Consider the following 21,780-nt stretch of genomic DNA (forward strand, 5'->3'; position numbering starts at 1 on the left):
GGAAAGTTCACTGATCTCAATCTACATTTACTAGAGATAGTAAAAACCATTACCCCGTGTTGACCTCCACATAAGCAAAATTCCGGTCACTATGCTAGTCATACAGTTTCTACGAAAATTGTAGGAATGCATTTTTTCAGAAAAAGGCTTTTTTTTCGCGACAAAAAACTTTGAAAATAAGTATGAAGATAAGTTCATAATTGATTTAAAAAGATTAAGGGTATTGAAAACCATTTTAGAGACCGCAAAATTGAGAAAAAATATTGATTTTTTTCGGAAAATTTCTAATCATACAATTTTATTCTATGAATTTTATATAACTAGCATAATTTTCCAAAAAAAACCCAAAATTTCCGAAAAATTGAGAAAAAAATGTTCTTTTATTAGTCACAAAATCAGTTCTGAGTTATGACCGATGTGGTTAACTCATAGAGTATTTTCGGATAGGGTACACCGTCTGCTCGTCACGCTATCTTATTTTCGGCCGGATAGATTCGTGCAACTTCTTAGTCTAATACCGATCCTAATCTTACTCTTATACTATCTAGTCTCAGGTTGTTTAACTAGTCTCTGCTAGGCTCAATAGATCTAGGGTATACTGGTTTATTGCGGCTGCTGAAGTTCCTTTGGAGAGGCAACTAAATTCTAAGTTAAATTCAAATCTCTCTGGTGCTGAAATTACAAGTAATTTCAGCACTTACAAATAAGTGGGTTGTTAGTTAGATGGATCATGATTGGTTAATATTAAATACTTTACAGTGGTAAAATATCTAATTTATCCAATCATAAAATGTAGTTTAGATCAGGTTCCACCCATCCCGGTTTTACAGAGTTTTTTAGAATAGTCTTTCTGCAATTCAAAGGATGGATGATGGACGTTGGTATTTGGCGAACATCATATTTCTTCTGGGTTCTCTTGTTAGAGAAGTTCCAGGTTCAATCGCTGTGTCTTCTCATGACAACGACTGGGTTTTCGCAACAAACTCAAATCTGATTTCAGAATGGTTGGCTATGACAGGTTTTTCTGTTCCATGTTGAGAACTTCTTTTGGGTTGACCTTGTCTGGGAATGGCGTGGAGATTGTGCGTGGAGGGGATGCCTGGTTACTCGGATCTGTACGTATACTTGAACATCGAGGTGGTCATTGTTCTAGTTCAATTAAGTCCTTTTCTGCGAAGTCAAGTCGTACTCTAAATCCTTTGAGTTGTGATTGTGGGCGGCATATTGATTGTGGTTGGCCATTCTTTTTCGAGTGTAGTGGGTTCATTTTGTCTTTGGATGTTCGTCTTTGGTGTTGTATGCTGATCTATATACTGCAAGGTGTAATTTACATTTTATAAAAATTTTATTAGTTTGGTGTTTTAATTATGATTTTGATTAGTTGTTTTCACAAAAGCTTTTTGTTTTAGTTCGGTTATTTTGAAGAGTTACTCACCCTTGAGTACCTCTTATTAAAAATAGAAGTGTGGTCACAAAGCGTGGATGTAGCGCGGTGGGTTAGGCCGGCTATAGAGCATGCTCAGGACGTCCTCTCTGGTGGGTTAGGCCAGGAGTGGGAGTATGATTTCGTGCGGTTTCTGTGAGAGGTCCTGTTATGTGATAACTTTTTTATGTTGGGTTTATTGTGGTTTTTCTTATGTTTCGTTGGTTGTGTCCTTTTTTCAAAAATCAAATTGTTTTTGGTATGGGTTTGTCTTTCGACTTTTTTGTGTTTTATTATTTCTTTCTTAGACTTTATAATAGTCTTCAAAAGAATAAATTATCCAGTTTTAAACTGGGTTAATCCGGTTTGGGTACCGTTGGTTTCCTTTTCTTAGTCATGCTGTTATTCTATGTGTTGTGGTGTTTAGTAAGCTGCATTGGTTAGTTTTGTTTAGTATATAATTCCTTTCCAACCGGGTTAAAGGAAAGATTGAAACTTGTTATCGTGTGTTAGAGTTGTTGAGTGTGAAAGCTTGAAACTAAAATTCATTATTTAAACAATTATTCGTGGGCGAGCTGTGCGAGTTTGGATAGAATTCTTGTGCGAGTGAATGGAAATATCAAAAGGTTAGTACTGCATTTTCGTCTTATCAATTTACTACATAGAATTTCAATTTTACTGCTAGTTTTTGGGGAAAAATAAAGTTACAAATTTTCATCATTATTAGAATTACTATTTCGTGATGGGACAAAAAATATACATTTGGGTTATGGGATCATAATTGCGAAGAATACCGTGAAGGTTAGTATCTTTGATGCAATATGTGAAGTTAAGAAAAAATGGTGAAGTGTACTTAGAGTTAATAAATTGAAAACGGTGGTGTGGTTGTCTTGATGGAGTGTGTAGATCAAAGTGATTTTGTATGAAGCGATAATATGTATATGTGTGGGTTTGTTTAGTGCGTAACATAATATCGTGTGAGCAGTGCAAATCTCGTTCATGTGGTGCAAAGAAATGAAAGGTTAGTGAAAATAATTGAAATTTTTCTTTAAAACTTTCGTAAGCTTGTGTGTCGGTTAGTGCTTCAGAAATGATGTGATCGAATTTGCGATCAAATATATTGAGTGTAAATACATATGGTGTTTTGATGAAAATTTTTTCTGTGATTTGTGGGTTAGCGAAACGGTCATCATCTAAAAATTGGTCTTGGTTAGCTCGGATGATGTTGTGATTGTAATATTCTAGCGTGTATTCGTTAGCTCGGGGTGCAGTGTGTGTTTTTAGTGACTTTTTATATCCTATATAAGTAAATTGTCTATGTGTTAGTGGCGTGGTGAGTCGATATAGCATATCTTTATTTCTTTCTATATCGATGTGAGTATTAGATAAAGGTAGGCAAAGGGGGTTAGTAAAATGATAATATGATGTCCAATGAAGTGTAGGCATTAAAACTTGTTCATCTACAAAACTACGTGTGTCGTTAGTGTTGTTAGGAGTGTTCAAAGTATATTGTGGAAATGAAGGTAGGGTGATTGCTAAAAAATCTTTCGTGTTAGTGTGATTTGGATGATTAATATATTCACGGGCTGTTCCTGGTTTTGTTGGAAATGGATGGTTCGGGAATTTTCTTTTGAAAGTGCGATAAGCTCTATTAGTGCTATTTGATGATTCGGTGGATATGGATGATGGTGCTAATGATGCGGTATAAGCTGAAGAGGGTGTAGGGGTAGGTGGGTTTGATGATTCTATTGTGGATGAAATCTGATTTATAGTGGGGTTTTCAAGGTGGAAGGGTTGTTGTTGTAGGGTGATAAAATTATCTAGTTCCTGGGAGATTTGGGGAGTATCTGGAGAATTGGATGATCGGTCTGAATGAAATGAAGAGTAGGTTGGGGTGACTTGTGAAGCATAAGAGGGTGTAGAAATGGATGGGAATGGGTTATTTGGCGGGATTGGTTGAAAAGGGGGTTTTGAAAAAACTGAGGAGTTGGTTTGAAAATTATTGGATGGAGATGGTTCAGAGTCTGCAAATTCATCAGGGGTTTCAATATTTGGGTTATTAAGTTGTGAAACGGAGTATAAAACTGAGATATGTGAGTTAGTGTCTGAATTCATGCCTGATGTTACATTATTGGTTGGGAAATCGGGTGGTGGGAAAGCAAAAAGTGGAATTATTGTAATTGGAGTGTTGAGGTTGGTTGGGTGGGAATTTGAGCGGTGTAGGGATCCAAGTTGTCGGCTCATCGTGGGCTAAAAAAAATTATTATTTTGAGACTGAAAAGCGGTTGTTCTATAATTTGTTCATATGTATTTTCATCTAGTGGATGGTGTGTCATTATATGTTGATTGGGACTTTGTGATATGGTTGGTCGAAAATTCGAATTATGTGTTATTGCTAAGTTTCGAAAAATTTGTGAGACTAGTGATAATGGATGGTTATGTGGTAGGGGTGGTAGCTGTGGTGCTGTAGGCGTTATGTCTACATTGTTATGTTCTTCGTCGTATGTGTTCTGTCTTGTTGCTATTTTTGTGTTGTATTCTTTTATTTGTGCGTCTAAAAGAATTTTGTTTATTGATGATGAAAAAATTCCAAAAAATCCTGCAAATAGTATGCGTGCTACACTTGCTTGTCTATTTACTTGTGTGTGTATAGCGCATGTATTATAGATTCCTTTTAAAAGCGAAAAAAGAAATCCTATAAAGTTAAACATTGCGTATAAAATAGTCAATTTTTCTAAGATGTAGTAGGGCCATCCTAGAAAATCGAGAATTTCATTTTTTAGTGTAACAAAGCTAAAAATATTTATAGGTGAAATATCTTGTGGTCTATATTTTTCACCGTTTAGATATATATAGTCTTTAATGTCTTTAAAATATCCGCTATAATCTTGTGTATAAATATCTGCAAATCCTGCTGTTTCGGCAAGTTTGCGTAAGTTTTGGTCAATTGATTGTCTTTGTATAGTGTCCATTTGTGTTAATAATTCTTGGAATTGTTGTGTTCTAATGTGATGTTGTATATCGGATTTTGAGTATATTCCAATTGACTGTAGGTCAATATTTGGGTTTCGAGCAATAGCTCTAATGCTTTCAGGTGAAAATTTTTTGAGTGATTGCATTAATGTGGGATATGGGGTAAGAAGGTAATATTGATCTTCATCAGGGTTCAGTTGAACTACATTGTGGCTATTTTCTGATCCACATGGGACTGCGGTATCCCAGAAATAGGTTCGTCTTGAAAGTGTGTCTAGGAAATGTACTTTATTCTTATAAAAGATAGGGATTCTTTTATAGCATCTTTTATCTTCAAAAACATATAGTGGTGATACTTTTTTGGTACAGGTATAAAACCATAAAATGTTTCCTTCATAGTCTAAAAAATTTGATCTATTGCCTGATAGTAAATATCCTGCGTAGGGTATTTTTAATACTGCTAGTGCAAGTGATTGTAGGATTTGTGTCCTTTCTAATTCGCATAGTTGGTGAAGTGTTTCTAATTCAGAGAGTGACATTTCTTGAAAAATGCGGCTAATTGTGTGGTCTAATTTCATATCTAGGTGAATATCATAATGGATATTACCGAAATATGTACTATTCATTAGTGATAGTTCTTGTAAACGTGTGCTTCTAGTGTCATGGGGTTTTAGATGTCCACCAGGTTGACTTTTACTTTTTTGAAAATCAACTGGTATATATGATGTTCCTTCGTTTATAGGGTGACTTGTGGCGTATGGGTCGAATTTTACTTTTCCAGTGGTCATGTCGAATCCTTTTTCGTATTCAACTAATATCTCGGAGTATTGTGTTCTGTGAAGTGGATTTCTGTACTTACATGCAAGTTCTGTTTCTTGATATATTTGAAAACGTGTCAATTTATTTTCTATATTGTGTATATTTCTAAAATTAGAACTTTGTTTTCGTGATGGATGGACTTGTTCATATGGAATTGATTGTATAAAATATTTTTCGTGAAATTTTATCATACGAGCGTGTATTTTTGCTACTTGAAATGTTGTACATGTGTCTTCGGGGAACCAAACAATTGTTGCTTGTGTTCGTGTTGTAGGGTCACAATAGCCTTGATCGTTTTTACAGGGTAATCTAATTCCTTGATAGATCATTGTGTTGTCAGATAAATCGCGTGTGAGTTGTATTTTTTCGAGTTGTATTTTCCAATCGAAAAACATGATTTCTTGATATCCTTTATTTTTTGTGTCTGCTTTGCAGTTTGATGGGTCATTTATACCAATGTGTGTTATCCAGTGTTTATCGTGTATATCATAAGTTAATCTTCCGTGTGCGCCGCTGTATGGGTATTTTTCATCTATTTTTATCTTTCAAGTTCTGCTTGATGTACAGAATCTGCAAAAACTTGGAAATATACTAATTTTCTATCTGTGTTTTTATTTTTTGTGATGTTTAGTCCTAGTAACTCGTTTTTACAATCTTCGGGATTGAGATGTAAAAGTCGTTCGATATTACTCTGGTAGACTGATTCGTGGTCAAGTCGGTTTTTATTTCCATTTGAGACCTGTGAACAATGTACTTTCTTTTCAGAAAATGTTGCTGTGAATTTATATCCTATAACTGTTGTTGCTCGGGCTTTTGAATAAAGTGTCGCTATTACATTTGTTGTTTCTATAGCTTGTGGTTCTGTTTCGCATTGTGATACTTGATTTATTGCATTTTTGTGTAGTGTTTTTTGTTCGTTTTCTTCACAATCGTAATGTGTTACTAATAAATCTTGGGGTCCTGTGCGGGGGGAAGGGTTTATGTTTTCATTGGAGGTTACTAGAAAAAGGAGTTGGAGAAAAATTAAAATTTTTAGAATATACATGTGTATGACAATCCTGAGTATGGGTTATAAAATGTGATGTAACCAATTGTCTTTTTGGTATATCTGTCGTATTTGTATATCACTTCAGTTTTTATAAATGGTGGTGGTAGGGACTGAGCTGTTATATTCGGTGGGTTTAATGGATAGGGATGTTGAGTAATGTTGTTTAATTTAACCGTGATTTCAAATTTTAATTGTAGACTATTTTTTTGGAGTATTTGGATGTTATGATCACGAATGTCTTCGTGAATGTCTTGTCTATATTGTAGTCTATTTAGTGCCCAGTTGTGGAGTCGGTTACTTTCTGGGTGTTGTCCAAATAATGGTGGAGGTGCTGTGAATGTATTCCAGTCTAGTCTTAAAGGAATATTTCTTGATGATTGTTCTCGATATCTAGCGTCGAGGTTATTTGGGAAATTTAAGTTAAAAGGTGGTGGTGAAATCTGGCTTATTGATGGTGTTGATGGTAGTGATAATGTTTCTGGTAGTGATGAGGATGTTGTTGTATCCGTAGAAATATCTATTGGATCATTGATTAAATTTGGTTCACCTTGTGTGAATGAATGTGTTGTCCAATATGGTAGTCGTGATGTTTGGTTTGTAGGGTTAAAAGGATTTTCACGTATTTGTTCAGATGTTGGTGTTGAACCTAAGTAATCTGAGGGTAGGCTTGAGGTGCTACGTTGTGAAAGAAGCGTAGGGGTTTCTGGTAATATACCAATGGGGTTTTCTGGAGTACTTTGTGAAGGGGATTGGGGTATATCAAAATGAACTCGGGGAGTTTGAAAATTTCTGTTTCGTCGAGGATGTATAATTTGTCTATTTATTTCGACTGTATTTTGGTTTTGACTAGGATTTCGTATTCTACTTAATTCTTGTGGTAGTGTTGGGTATAAGTTATATGTTGGTTCGCTTAGAGGTGCTTGTCGTTGAACTGGTTCTAGTGGTTCAGATAAGCGAGCGTGTCGTTCTCCGAAAGTATATGGGTTATCTTGAAAGGAAATTAGTGTAGATGTTTGGGGGTTTTGGATAGTTGAAGGTGTTGTTGGGTTATCTTGGGATGATGTCGGTGAAGACTGACTGTGTGACTGTTGGTTAGCCTTTTTGATAGGTTTTGATCTATTCTTTTAGTGAAAAAATTTATGTTTATTATATTATTCTTCTAGAAAAAGAATTAGGAGGATTGTTGCTAGGGCGAATGTGATGATTGCTTTCTTTATACATTTGCATATTGTCAAGATGAGGGATGATAGAAATGTTATAAAAATTACAAATAGTAAAAAAAATATCTGTTCTACTAAAAATGGTTCGTATCATTTAGATAAGTTTTGTGAATCGTACCGGTGGATATAGTCAATAGCTTTTAAAAGCTGGAGGTATAGTTCAAATATGGAATAGAAAATTAAAAAAATATTGCAAAAAATGATCAAGATTATTACAAAAGATTCAAATGCATCAAAAAGAAATATGATTAAAAGTTTAAATATCGTTAAAATTTTATGAAAATGTTGAGTATTAAGTTGACTGGTCGAGAGAAGAGTATTTAAGAAATGGCTTCTTGATCGAATATTTTTTGTAGTTTGAGGCAATTTTCAAGTGTGGTCGGATTATTTATTGGTTTTTTGACAAGTGGGTTGAGTTTTGTGAGAAATTGTTGGGGGCGAATTTTATGGTAATCGGGAGGTCTTCTTTGTCTTTATTTTTATTTGTCAAGTGATCTGGGGTATTTTTGAGATTTTTATACTTTAGGCTAATCAAAATGGTCGTTCTTTTACTTTAGGCTAATTTTAACATATTTGTTTGGGGGGTATTTGAGATCGGATTTGGGGAAATATTGTTGATCTTTGGGTTATTAGATAAGGGGGGGTTGTGATATTATGGTGATATTTATTTTAGTTGTCAAGTTGGAGTGGTTTGCTTATTTTTGACCTGGAGGTCGCAAAGTTATAGTTATAGATATGCCTGGAGTTTAATATCGTTCGTCTAGTTGGTTCGTGTTAGAGTTAGAGAAGGTGACGGATTGGATGAATCATATTGGCTAATTCTGAACTAGAGTCGTTGCTTGTTTGTCAGCATGTTATTTTGAAAAATGAAAGTTCAAAATATTTCAGAGGTGCAAAGATTATGAAATATAAAATTAAAGCTGTTTTTGAAATTCGACTTTCTTTAATATTTTAGATTGTGGGATGAATGTTTTATAGTTTTTACGTGGTTGATTTCTAAGTCGTGATGACTCTCTATGTTCTGATTTGTGGATTTGTTCTTGGGGTATTATTTTTTCTGTCAATTTTCTATTTTTTCTTTCTTTTTGAGGTATATTTTGATAAAGCTTTTTTGTATTGTTTTTTGTTGTGGTTGATTTTTTATTTTGATTTTCGAGATGAATGTCATGTTGTTCCTTTGTTTTATTCTCCATATGTGGGTTATTTTGAATAACTTTTAAACCTGTGAAAGAATATAATTGAGTTAGTTCGCGTAGTACGTATTCTTTTGGGTAATAAGGTAATAGGTTGTTTCGATGTTGAACAATTTCCTTTTTGTCTGAGTCGGTGATTTTATATGTGACATCAGTGGGTTTGGCAATAATTTGGTATGGTCCTTTACGAAGGGGTTGTAATTTTTTAGAAATTCCTTTGTGAGTGTTAAAATTGGGTATTAAAACAAATGTTCCAATTTTTAAATCGGAGGCTGTTGTAAAGCGTGAATTTATTTGTTCATTAATGTTTTGCCTTTGTAACAACTTTTTTGTTACTTTTTGGTAAATTTCATTGTGTTTTTTATCTCTGTTTAAAATCCATTCGGTGTGTGTACCGGAGGCTAATTTAAGAATTTGTGGATGATGAAAATGATCTTCATCGTGTGTATGTAAAGGTAAGTTATAACAAATTGAGTCTTTATTCGGTTGACAATAACTTTGTGAATTTTTATAAGAGTTTGCTGTAAACATAATTGGTTTGCGTGGCTTTTGATTAAAAACCATTTCATATGGTGACATTCCTAGAGTTGTCGTGATTTGTGAATTATATGCTAAGGGAAATAGTTTTACATCTGCTGACCATTCGGTGTATTTTGTATCATTTCCATTGATGATACATCTAAGATATTCTTGTAGTGAACGGTTCATACCTTCGACTAAGTCGTTCGTCCAAGGTGCGTGAGATGTACGTGGTTTGTGTTTGATGTTATATAAATGACATAGTGTGATGATTTCATTATTTATGAATTCTGTACCGTTATCTGTAACTAAAATTTCTGGTAGTCCGAATTTGGCTATCCAGTGTTCATAGAGTGTTGTGTAAGCGTAATAAGCGTTTCAATGTGGTACTGGGTTAAGTGCTACATAATGTGTAAATGCGTCAACAATTACCATAATGTAGGAGCTTCCTTCGGATGAGGGTGAAATTGGTCCTTTTGTATCAAATGAAATACGGTGGTTAAAGTACAAACTTTGTCCTTTAAAATCTTGTTTTTGTGCTATTTGTTTTTGATTTGGATAAGGTTTATTTAGCTGACATACTATACAATCATTGCATAGTACTTTTATCCAAATTGGTGCATTTGAAAAATAAAAGTTTTGTATGAAATTTGAATATGTTTTCTCTGATCCAGAGTGTCCTTTAATGTTTTGTGTATGTGAAATATTAAAAGCTATAAGAATCATACTTAGAGGGAGACAGGGAACTGTAGATTCATTTAATTGGTATTCTAGAAGGTCTGTGTTTTCGTTAATTGTTGTATTATTGAATTTTCGAAAATATCGGAGGAGTGTTTCATTTCCAAAAAAAAAATTTTGTATCTGCCTTGACGCGTTTAGTTTTATATTTGTGCCATGATTTTAGTTGTCTAATTACTGGGTCAAGATTTTGATATTGTTTCAAAGTATTAATTGTAATTTTATCTGTTGGGGGGAGAAAAATGTTTTCTATTTCTAATTTAGATAAAGGAATTGTATCAAGTGGGTCATGGAGGTCAAAAACTTGATTTATTGTGTATTTTGAATCGTTTGTTTGTGGTCCTGATAAATTTATTTTATTAGTTAGATTTTCTTTTTCAATTAATGGAAAAAGGTCTTTTTTATGCGGGTGTTGTTTTACTCTTTTTTGTTGGGTGTTATTTTTTATCCATTGTGAGTATGGAATTGGTTTGAAAGTTGATGTTCCTAGTAGATCAACTTCGTAGTGGTTATTTTGGCAATCTAAATAAAGTGGGAAGTGCTGTAGATTGTTTATCTGTGATTGTTCAACGTCAGTTTTTACTGCATATTTGCATTCTAGTCGGGGTGATGTTTCGTTTTCTGCAAGGTAGAATTTTATATTTTTGGGTATTTCTACTGTAGTTTTTCGTGTAAGTAATTCAGGTGGTGTATTTCGACTTAAAGTGTCTGGTAATGCAAGATTCTTTCCTGCTGTCCAAACTATATGTAAGTTTGGGAATTTCATTAGAATTAGTTGAAATCTATAAACTCGGTGATTTGGATTAGATTTTTGTGTAAAGAGAAAAATGATTGGTTTGTGATCTGTGAATAGAACTGTTGGATGTTTTGATCCAAGTATCAGGAATTCATATTCTGTAAGTGTATATATTATGGCTGTACATTCTCTCATTAGAGTTGAGAGTCGTAGGTCTGCTTGAGTGAATAATCGAGAATTTGCTGATATAAGATTCATTTTGTTTGTGCCATTGTGTGATTGTAATAATGCTGCGCCGATGCCAAAATTTGAAGCATCGCACATTGCATAGAATGGTTGATTTGGATCTGGAATTGTATTCAAAATTTGTTCAGTTAGAAGTTTTTTAATTTCCTCAAATCGTGCTTGATGTTCTGTGTTCCATTCAAAATTATTTTGTTGTCTAAGTATGTTATAGAATGGTCTTAGGTATAATTGCATTTTATAGACATATTTGCTTAAAAAATTTAACATTCCAAGGAATTCTTGGATTTTCTTTTTGTTTGTTGGTGGCTGGAGCTTTTGAATAGCATCAATGCGTGATTTTAATGGAGTGATTGTTTTTCTTTCTATATTGTGTCCTAAGAATTTAACTCGTGTTAAAAAGAAGTGTGATTTATCGGGGGCGGCTTTCAGATTTTCGTTCTGAAGTATTTTGTGATAGTGTTCTAAAACATTGAACATTTCTTCTTTTGTCTGTGATTGCATAAAAACATCGTCTAAATAGGTGATTGCGTTTTTCTTGAGTATTAGTGGTCTAAAAATTTTGCTCATAAAAGCTGAAAATGCTGCTGGTCCTATGGATATTCCATAGAATAGGCGGTTGAATTCATATTGCTGATTTCCAATAACAAATTGTGTTAAGCGTCGCGATTGTTCATCTAGTGGCATTTGATTATATGCACTATTCATATCTGCGGTTGTAAAGTATTTTCCGTTTATTTTTGTTAAAATAACTTGTATTGGTTCAATAGGCCAATTGCATTTTGATTCGTCTATTAGTGAATTAAGGTATCTAGCGTCTAGAACTATTTTTAATGATTCTCCTTTTGCTAGGATGATAACAGGGTTGATAAATGTGTTACCTTTTGGTTGTTCTTCTTTGTTTACCGGTGATATAATTTTGTATTGTTCTAAAATATCGAGTAATCTGTTTACTTTATCATGTAAGTGAACTGGTACTTTACTTGCTCTTTGTTTTTTGAAAACTGCGTCAGGTTTTAATGGGAGATGTAATGATGAGCTGATTTTGCCAACATCAAATTTAGATGTTGCATAGACTGATGAATATTTTATTAGCTGTTTGGCTAATTTATCAAATTCGTCTTGTGTTATTTGTGAATGTTGGAAGTTAAACATTGTTAAAAATTTCTGTTGATTCTCTGTATAGTTATTTATGTTGAATGTAGGTTTGAAATATGGGGTTTTTGTGAAATATTCTGTATATCTTTTTTCATTTTTTATTATATTATTTATGGATAATTCTTCATTAAGAATTGTGGATTGACAAATATCTAATAATTGGAGTATATTATTTACGCGGTATGCTTTTTCGTGTATTGGTGATATCGTAGCGTTGGTTTTGCAATAGCCTAAAAGTCCTAAAGGTAATGTTACTTGATAAGGTGTATTGTTGTATACATGTAGAGAAATAATATCTGAATTCGAGTTTTTCAAATATTTTATGGATGAAATTGTGATTTTGAAAAACTTATGGATAGGTTTGAATTCAAAATCTGACATATAGAGTTGTTGTTTATTTTGTTTTTTATCATATTGGTGAACTTGTTTTATTGAAAAATTATATATGTTTCCTGATAGTGGTTTCAGGTGTTTTCTTTGTTGATTATATATCGGATAAAATTTTGAAAAGAATGGTGGTTGTTTATTTAATCTTTGAAAAAATGTTAGGGATGTGTCTTTTGTTTTTGTGTATTTATCTTTGATTAGTATTTTACTATTCAAAATGTTGATTAGTGGTATATATTTAGAGATAAATGGTATTCCAATAATATTGTGTTTAATATCAGTGATATGGAATATTTGTTTAAATGGTTTATTTAAAATTTTATTTTGCTCTATTGTTCTTGTGGGGAGAAGAAATAATTGAATTTTTCCATAGTTTACCAATGTTGATTCTTGTGCTGTTGCTAGTTTACTGGATGTTTCAAGAGGCGTTAGTTTTGGGTGTAATGATTTTATCTCATTCCATGTGGGAATGTTTATTATGTTTGATTCTGCTCCTGAATCAATTAAAAAATCAATTTCAAGATCTGGTGGTTGAAATTCTTTGTTTCTTGGACTTTCTAAAAGAAATGGTATTGTCCAAATTTTTTCTTTGGGTTGTTCTTTTTGTATATTTTGATAGATGTGATTTGTATTCAAGCATTTTGTTTTGTCATTTTCATTGGATTGATTTGTAGTGTTAATTTCGTTAGTTTCTTGTGCCGTTTGTGTGGAATGGATGGGTTCAATATAATAATTGTGAAGGAGTTCTAATTGATTTTCATATATATGTGATGAAAAAGGTTGTTCATATATAATAGGTTCGTAGTCATTTTTGACTGCTATCATATTTATGGAGGTAGTGTTTTCTGTATCACTTTCTGAATCTGATGATTCACAGTTTATTTGATTTAGTTGTAGCTCGTTATTTCCTGTGTCATCAATACCTGGGGGGTCTGATGTTGTTTCTGGATTTGATTGTACTTGATTAATATGTCTTTGATGTTTAGGTGTACTACTTCTGTGGCGATTGTTAGAATTATTATAATGGTTATTATTCCTGTGTGGTGATTGGGAATAATTTCTATAACGATTATTATAACTTGAATGTCAATTTTGTGAATTATTTCGTGATCTGTTTTGATAATTATTGTTTGGTCTGTTATAGTTTGATCTATTGTATGAGTTATTCCTTGATCGATTGTTCGGGTAATTCTGGTTTCGGTTGTTTGAATAACTTCTATTTCGATTATTGGAGTAGTTTCTATTTCTATTGTATGATGAGTTTCGTGATTGATTGTTTGGATGGTAATTATTCCTTGATTGGGAATTAGATCTAGAAACAAATCGTGTTGTATTCGAATTTGATCTGGAGTAGTTATTTCGACTATTTGGTCTATTATAAGGATTTTGTGACGAATCTTGTGTATTTCTTCGTTCTGGTGATCTTCCTCTATAACTTGAGTTAAATGGTGATTGATTTCTCGTGTAATTGGTATTGTTCGGAAGTGGTTTTCCTGAACTGTTGTTGCTGTATACATTTTTGTTTGGTAGATTTTGATCTTTTTTCATGTACTGATAGAATGATTTATTTGGTTCTTTATATTTTTGAGGTTTGTTTTGATTGTCCTGTTGTTTTTGTCTACATTCAGAAATACTATGTTCGTATCGTCGGCAGTAATTACACCATTTTTTGAAAGATGGTTTGCCTTTAAAGTTTGGGTGTTTTTCATAAATATTTAGTATTTCAGTGATTTTTTCAACGAGGTCTGTATCTGATTCCTGTATATTATTGATATTTGTGGTATTTGCTTCAATTCGGTTAACATATTGTAATTTCAGATTTTCTGTTTCTTCAAGTTTCATTGTGATTTCCGCTTGCTCTAGTTTGTCTACTAGTTTTCGAAAATCTAAATCGGGCTCTCGAATTGAGGAGGGATGGGATGCTCTCTTTTTTATTGCTATTTTCCTTAATTGAGGTGTTAAGGTCATCATTAAGATTTCTGTCATTTTTGTGTTTTTATAGTCGTGTGTATTTAATGAATATGCTTTTCGAACTAGTGTTTCGATACGTACTGCTAATTGTTTGATGGTTTCATTTGGTAATCTGCGAATTTCATTACATAAAACTCTTTGTTGTTGTTTGTTTCTTTCGGAGTCAAACATTTTTGAAAATTATTGTGTAAATCTTTTCCAGTTTGATTTTTTTTCTATAGGCAATACTGAAAACCATTTTTGGGCTGCGCCGTCTAAGGTTGTCTGTATCAACGCTGTGCGTCGATGTATCCAATTTTGATGTAGTGGCGTATTAATTGGTTCAGGTCCTATATTTAAAATTAAATTTGCTGTTACTGCATTTAAATAATCTTCTACAGAATATTCAGGGTCTGTTCCTGTGAATACCATTAATGGTTTGTTTGATGTTATTGATGATCCACCCATAAGGTATGGATTCATTGTCATTTGTAATGATTCTGCTGCATTTGGCATTTGTGAAAAATTTGAAAGTTGATTTTTTGTTATTTCGTGTTGTTGAAGGTAATATGGAAGTGGAATTTCATTTTGCATTTGTGTTGGTTGATACGAGTGTGTAATCATTGGGTTTTGTGGCTGAATTGGTTGAAAAGATTGTGTATTAATTGGGTTTTGCATTTGCATTGGTTGTTGATTTTGTGTATCTGTTGGGTGTGGAGAAAAAATTCTATGATATGTATACGGTTTTTGCACTCCTTGTCCACGATATTCTTGAGTGTATGGTGCAAATATATCTGGTTGTAAATAATCATCATCAGAGGATAAATAATCCGTTTGATGAGATGCTTGCTTTTTATTTTTATTCTGTTGAAAGAATGGGTAATTTTCACTACGATCCTGTGGAGGATGTGAATTAGTTTGAAAATTTACTGAATTGGTTGTTGCCATTGGTTTATCCCAATATCGAGATCTTATCTGATTATTATTATTTTTTCGGGGGGGATAGTTTGTTTTTGATGAATGTGTGTAATTATAATTGTGTTCCGCAAAATTGTTTCTTGTGAACGTTCTGCGTGTTTTTGACGGTATTGTCATGGGTTTATATGTTTGATAATCCATTTGTGAATATTTTGGAGCAACCGAAGGTTTAACGGTTGATTGTAAGGTTACCTGTGCTAGTGAAGTGTTTGTATTTCTTGGTGTTGTTAAATTTGGACGTATTGGTGAAATACTTTGTTGTGTAGTTGTTGTTGTTTGGACAATTTCTTCATTTATGAAGTGTGATGGTGTCTGAATATCTTGTTGAGTGAGGTTCCTAGTTCCATTAAGGTTTTCATTGTGTATGACGGTCGAGTTTAAACTGTTATTTCGCGTATCGGGTAAAAATGTATTGTAGTTTAATGGTGTTGCATCAATGGATAATGGTATTACTCTTACATAATCTCTTATGAAAGATATTGTACTTATTGCTTGACTTGCAATTGATTGTGGAATATTTTTAAATGCATAATGAGACCATTCGGGGTCCCAAACGTAGTCTGACTGTTCTGTGATGGCGGTATCATCGTTTGAATTTTGAGGTTTGAAATTTTTTCTTGCTTGTGAAATTAAATCTATATTATGTGTGAAATAATCTATTATAAACCATGCCAAAATTTTTTGTAAGTCATGTTTTGTATGTTGTGAAACATCGTCTTTAGTGAAATTTTCTTTGATTATATGTATAAAAGTTGAAAATAGTGTGATTTCATGTCGTACCCTTATATGTTTAGATGTCTCTGTCGGTGAGACACTTGGGGTTGGAATTTCGTTTTCTAATATTGAGATATAACTATATATTATGGCAAAAACTTCATTAGTGAATATGGAGTTTGCTCTTTGTGAGTTATGATATTGTACGCTTTTTATGTATTCTGAGAATACTTTTGAAAATTCTAAATCAAGGTCGTCTGTTTGAATTACATATTTGCGGTGATTCGGGTTTGGTGAGCTGAATTCTATGGTGTAGATTCCGTATTGTTGTGTCAAATTACATATATCTTTCAGATAGTGATCAATAATTTGTCTTTTGATCTTTACATCTGGGAACTCTGCTTTACATGGGCTGATTCCGGGTTCAAATAAATTTAGTAGTAAATTCTTGCAAAGTATATGCTGTCCTCTATCAGTGGGTGCATCTACGAGGAAGGGGAAGATATCGTCATCATCTGGACTATCTTCACTTGGAGTGTGTGTTTGGCTCATTTTTTCGTTTAATGACTGTTAATAGGTAATTATCGATGTGTCTAATTGGTTGATTCCAGTTATAGAAGTGTACTGGTTTGTGTTTATATTGCTTTTTTATTCGTCTTTTCCCTCTTTTTGATGAATTCGAAGTTGTTTCTGAGTCGGAAAAATATAATTGATCGTGAATGGGGCAATTTTTATCTATAGATTCTTTTAATTTATAAAGTTCGTCTAAATTGCTGGCTTCTGATTCTGAAAATGCGTTTCTATTTTTGGAAAATCTTTTTCGTGTGATTTGTCATTGTTTGGTTATGATTTTCCTTTTTAGTGTTTGTCGTTTTGTTCTAATATATCCAACTGTTTGTGTATGAGGTGTGATTACAAGGTCGTATTTTTTGTTATCTATTTCACAGTTGTGTAAAACGATTGTTTGTTTGTTTCCTAGATTTTTAAATGACATAAGGTTTAGGATGACGGATGCAAAAGTTGTTAGATGATTTCTATTTTCTTAAATTGTTAGTCCTTACGATTTTTTGGTTAGCTTAACCTGGGTCTATTTGTTCAGGGTTGGAGAGAAAAGTATATCGATTCCGAAGAATGATTTTTACTTTCTCGTGGCTAGTATAAGTTAAGGTGTTAACTTACTTAATCTTACTTAAGGGTAGTGACTGTGTTCAAGGGTTGGAGAATAGTAAATCGATCCACAAGGTTCAGGTATAATTAGAACGCGAGTAGTTCGTTAGATACTATTTTAAACTTACTAAGTCTAAGATTTATCCTGGGTCTTGATAAGAGGAGGGTTCAAGTGAAGGATGAATAACCGAAGTTCTTCACTGTTTATCCTAATTTGAATGATTAGTTTTGTTCAAAAATTTCTATTAGTCTTGGGTTTTTTGAAAGGGTTGGATAGTGAATCGACGTTTGAGGTCGTTAGACACTAGCTAAGTGGGTGGGGGAGAACAAAATTGTTCTTTTTGATCCAAGGATAGGCCTTGATGATCAAGTTTTGTAAATTTAATTAAATAGAAAATTAATTAAGATCCAAGGATAAGCCTTGATGATCTGATTTTAAGATTAAGTGGATTTAAGTTTTAAAATGGTTTAAATATATTTAAGAAAGGATTTAGTGTTTTTATGATGTTAGTGAGCTTATGATTGCTGTTATGTTTTAGGTGATGAAGCTGGGACAACTGATGATTTTATGATTACTAACAGTTTATTGTCATGCTACTAATTTTTATTTTGATTTTCAATAAATATTTTCCAAACATGTTTTATATAATACTGCAGAATTTTAGGAAAACGATCTGAGATCTTTTTTATCAATCGTTATTGTATATTAATAGTTTTGTTTAGCGCCTGAGATGATTATGAAGATTGACTTCAAGATTTTATGTTTGCAAATGAAAATCTAAATTCATTGCTAATAAAATTCTAAATATAAAACTCTGTGTTGACTTTTGCCGTACTATCATATAACTATTTGGTAAGTTTCTACTTTGTCGTATGTCGTCTCTGGTTCGAGGTCTAAAAATGTTTTGTCTAAATTCTAATCTATTTTTGGTTAATTCTAAGCTATTAAGGTCTTGTTCGAGACTTATGGTCGCACCAGATGAGTTATGACCGATGTGGTTAACTCATAGAGTAATTTCGGATAGGGTACACCGTCTGCTCGTCACGCTATCTTATTTTCGGCCGGATAGATTCGTGCAACTTCTTAGTCTAATACCGATCCTAATCTTACTCTTATACTATCTAGTCTCAGGTTGTTTAACTAGTCTCTGCTAGGCTCAATAGATCTAGGGTATACTGGTTTATTGCGGCTGCTGAAGTTCCTTTGGAGAGGCAACTAAATTCTAAGTTAAATTCAAATCTCTCTGGTGCTGAAAATACAAGTAATTTCAGCACTTACAAATAAGTGGGTTGTTAGTTAGATGGATCATGATTGGTTAATATTAAATACTTTACAGTGGTAAAATATCTAATTTATCCAATCAAAAAATGTAGTTTAGATCAGGTTCCACCCATCCGGGTTTTACAGAGTTTTTTAGAATAGTCTTTCTGCAATTCAAAGGATGGATGATGGACGTTGGTATTTGGCGAACATCATACTTCTTCTGGGTTCTCTTGTTAGAGAAGTTCCAGGTTCAATCGCTGTGTCTTCTCATGACAACGACTGGGTTTTCGCAACAAACTCAAATCTGATTTCAGAATGGTTGGCTATGACAGGTTTTTCTGTTCCATGTTGAGAACTTCTTTTGGGTTGACCTTGTCTGGGAATGGCGTGGAGATTTTGCGTGGAGGGGATGCCTGGTTACTCGGATCTGTACGTATACTTGAACATCGAGGTGGTCATTATTCTAGTTCAATGAAGTCCTTTTCTGCGAAGTCAAGTCGTACTCTAAATCCTTTGAGTTGTGATTGTGGGCGGCATATTGATTGTGGTTGGCCATTCTTTTTCGAGTGTAGTGGGTTCATTTTGTCTTTGGATGTTCGTCTTTGGTGTTGTATGCTGATCTATATACTGCAAGGTGTAATTTACATTTTATAAAAATTTTATTAGTTTGGTGTTTTAATTATGATTTTGATTAGTTGTTTTCACAAAAGCTTTTTGTTTTAGTTCGGTTATTTTGAAGAGTTACTCACCCTTGAGTACCTCTTATTAAAAATAGAAGTGTGGTCACAAAGCGTGGATGTAGCGCGGTGGGTTAGGCCGGCTATAGAGCATGCTCAGGACGTCCTCTCTGGTGGGTTAGGCCAGGAGTGGGAGTATGATTTCGTGCGGTTTCTGTGAGAGGTCCTGTTATGTGATAATTTTTTTATGTTGGGTTTATTGTGGTTTTTCTTATGTTTCGTTGGTTGTGTCCTTTTTTCAAAAATCAAATTGTTTTTGGTATGGGTTTGTCTTTCGACTTTTTTGTGTTTTATTATTTCTTTGTTTAGCGCCTGAGATGATTATGAAGATTGACTTCAAGATTTTATGTTTGCAAATGAAAATCTAAATTCATTGCTAATAAAATTCTAAATATAAAACTCTGTGTTGACTTTTGCCGTACTATCATATAACTATTTGGTAAGTTTCTACTTTGTCGTATGTCGTCTCTGGTTCGAGGTCTAAAAATGTTTTGTCTAAATTCTAATCTATTTTTGGTTAATTCTAAGCTATTAAGGTCTTGTTCGAGACTTATGGTCGCACCAGATGAGTTATGACCGATGTGGTTAACTCATAGAGTAATTTCGGATAGGGTACACCGTCTGCTCGTCACGCTATCTTATTTTCGGCCGGATAGATTCGTGCAACTTCTTAGTCTAATACCGATCCTAATCTTACTCTTATACTATCTAGTCTCAGGTTGTTTAACTAGTCTCTGCTAGGCTCAATAGATCTAGGGTATACTGGTTTATTGCGGCTGCTGAAGTTCCTTTGGAGAGGCAACTAAATTCTAAGTTAAATTCAAATCTCTCTTGTGCTGAAATTACAAGTAATTTCAGCACTTACAAATAAGTGGGTTGTTAGTTAGATGGATCATGATTGGTTAATATTAAATACTTTACAGTGGTTAAATATCTAATTTATCCAATCATAAAATGTAGTTTAGATCAGGTTCCAGTTCTATGCTTTACAAAAGGTCATTTAAAACAAAAATGCATGCAAACTTGCATGTAAAAATGCATGTAATTTTTGTCTGTAACGTTTTCCAGACTCATTCTTTTTACACACACACACACATAAAACAAAAATCAGAATGCGCTTTTGAGTGAAGATAGAGTTCTTTTTTGTTTCTAGATATTAAGATAGACTTAAGCAAGGTCACAATTTACACACACTTATAACTATTTGAAAACGGAGTTTTTTTTTTAGCTGTACACAGAAAAACTACAGTTTTTTCATATAGTTATGCTAGGATTTCCACACCTTGGCATGGCAAATATCAACATGTAGTTTATCTATGGGATTCTTCCCATTTATCATGTTGGGTTTCTCGTGTGTAAAAATCTTTGGCTTATGTGTTTTAGGTCTAGACAAAAAAACGTAAAGCAAAACTCATTTCATTTAAGGAGGAAATGTTAGTCGCATACTTTCATAGTATTCATACTTTCTGGACCTATGACCTGCTTGCTCAAGAAGGGTGAGATTGTATGATTAGTACTCAAAACTGTTTCATTCGGATATCTTTCTTAAAAATGCAGTAATCTTGCTCGCATCTTTATCATCAGCTTAAGTCACGATCTCGACCCAAGCTTCAAAAATGAACATAGTCGGTAGAGTTGCCGAACAAAATCGAAGTCGAAGTTTTCTTCCGCTGAAGTCGAACAAAGTCGAACAAAATCCAAAACAGTTGAAGCAAGTCCGGTAAAAACGAAAAAAAAACCAAAAATGTGCGGTAAAGTTGAGCGAACTCGAGCAATGTCCGGTAAAGTCAAACAAAGTCAAAAATGGACATCGTTCGACTCTTAAAGTCAAAAACTTACATCGTTCGACACTTAAAGTTGAAAACGCTCATCGTTTGACCGTTTTGACCGAATCATGAGTGGATAACTTCAGTCCGGGCGTTCGAAGCCTAAAGTGGAACACAAAGTGGAATCATACAATTAATACAGAGAGTGTTGCAATGCAGGTAGTGGTGAGATAGAGTTCAGTGAGTTTTTGGAGATGATGGTGGCCCAGATGCACGAGGCAGACGACACCGAGGCTGAAGTGATGCGAATGTTTCACGTCTTCGACAAGGACGGAGACGAGTTCATCGACACTGCTGAACTCAAGTTCGTATCTCATTTATTGTTAATGCCGAACCGTACGCAATATCCTCCGCGTACACAATATGGGGAGCGGCGATGAAGTGGTTACGTCTCCGCCTCTCAATCGATAGGTCAGATGTTCGAGACCCACCGTGATCCGTGCTCGTTGCTTGAGGGCGAGGCAACATTACCCAGCCCCCCAGAAATACCAAAAAAAAATTGCATGTAGTTCTTAAGCAGGGGCACAACAGCAATTCTCCGTGATGAGCTGTACAGCTCGTACGTTAGTTCTTTCCCTCGTGGATGATTGGTCTTAAACCCTTTTCGGCCAAGACTCCGTCGGAAGTTCTTTACCCTATAACCTTTCATTTTGACGAAGGAAAATAAGTTTTTTGAACATTTCAGCT

At 33.8% G+C, this 21,780-nt stretch overlaps 2 protein-coding genes across 2 annotated transcripts in view; one reads left to right on the forward strand and one right to left on the reverse strand.

Moving 5' to 3' along the window:
- Nucleotides 1-21,780, reverse strand: part of LOC134840382 (cholinephosphotransferase 1-like) — a 157,473-nt gene that overhangs the window by 109,957 nt on the left and 25,736 nt on the right. The gene's annotated exons all lie outside the window — the stretch shown is intronic.
- Nucleotides 1-21,780, forward strand: part of LOC134840387 (uncharacterized) — a 37,248-nt gene that overhangs the window by 14,650 nt on the left and 818 nt on the right. Inside the window, exon 3 of the mRNA XM_063856165.1 lies at nt 21,253-21,397. Within this exon, the coding sequence (XP_063712235.1) occupies nt 21,253-21,397 (145 nt within the window). The remainder of the gene's footprint in view (nt 1-21,252; nt 21,398-21,780) is intronic.

The sequence above is a fragment of the Symsagittifera roscoffensis genome, chromosome 2, assembly GCF_963678635.1.
Source record: "Symsagittifera roscoffensis chromosome 2, txSymRosc1.1, whole genome shotgun sequence".
Taxonomy (NCBI): domain Eukaryota; kingdom Metazoa; phylum Xenacoelomorpha; order Acoela; family Convolutidae; genus Symsagittifera; species Symsagittifera roscoffensis.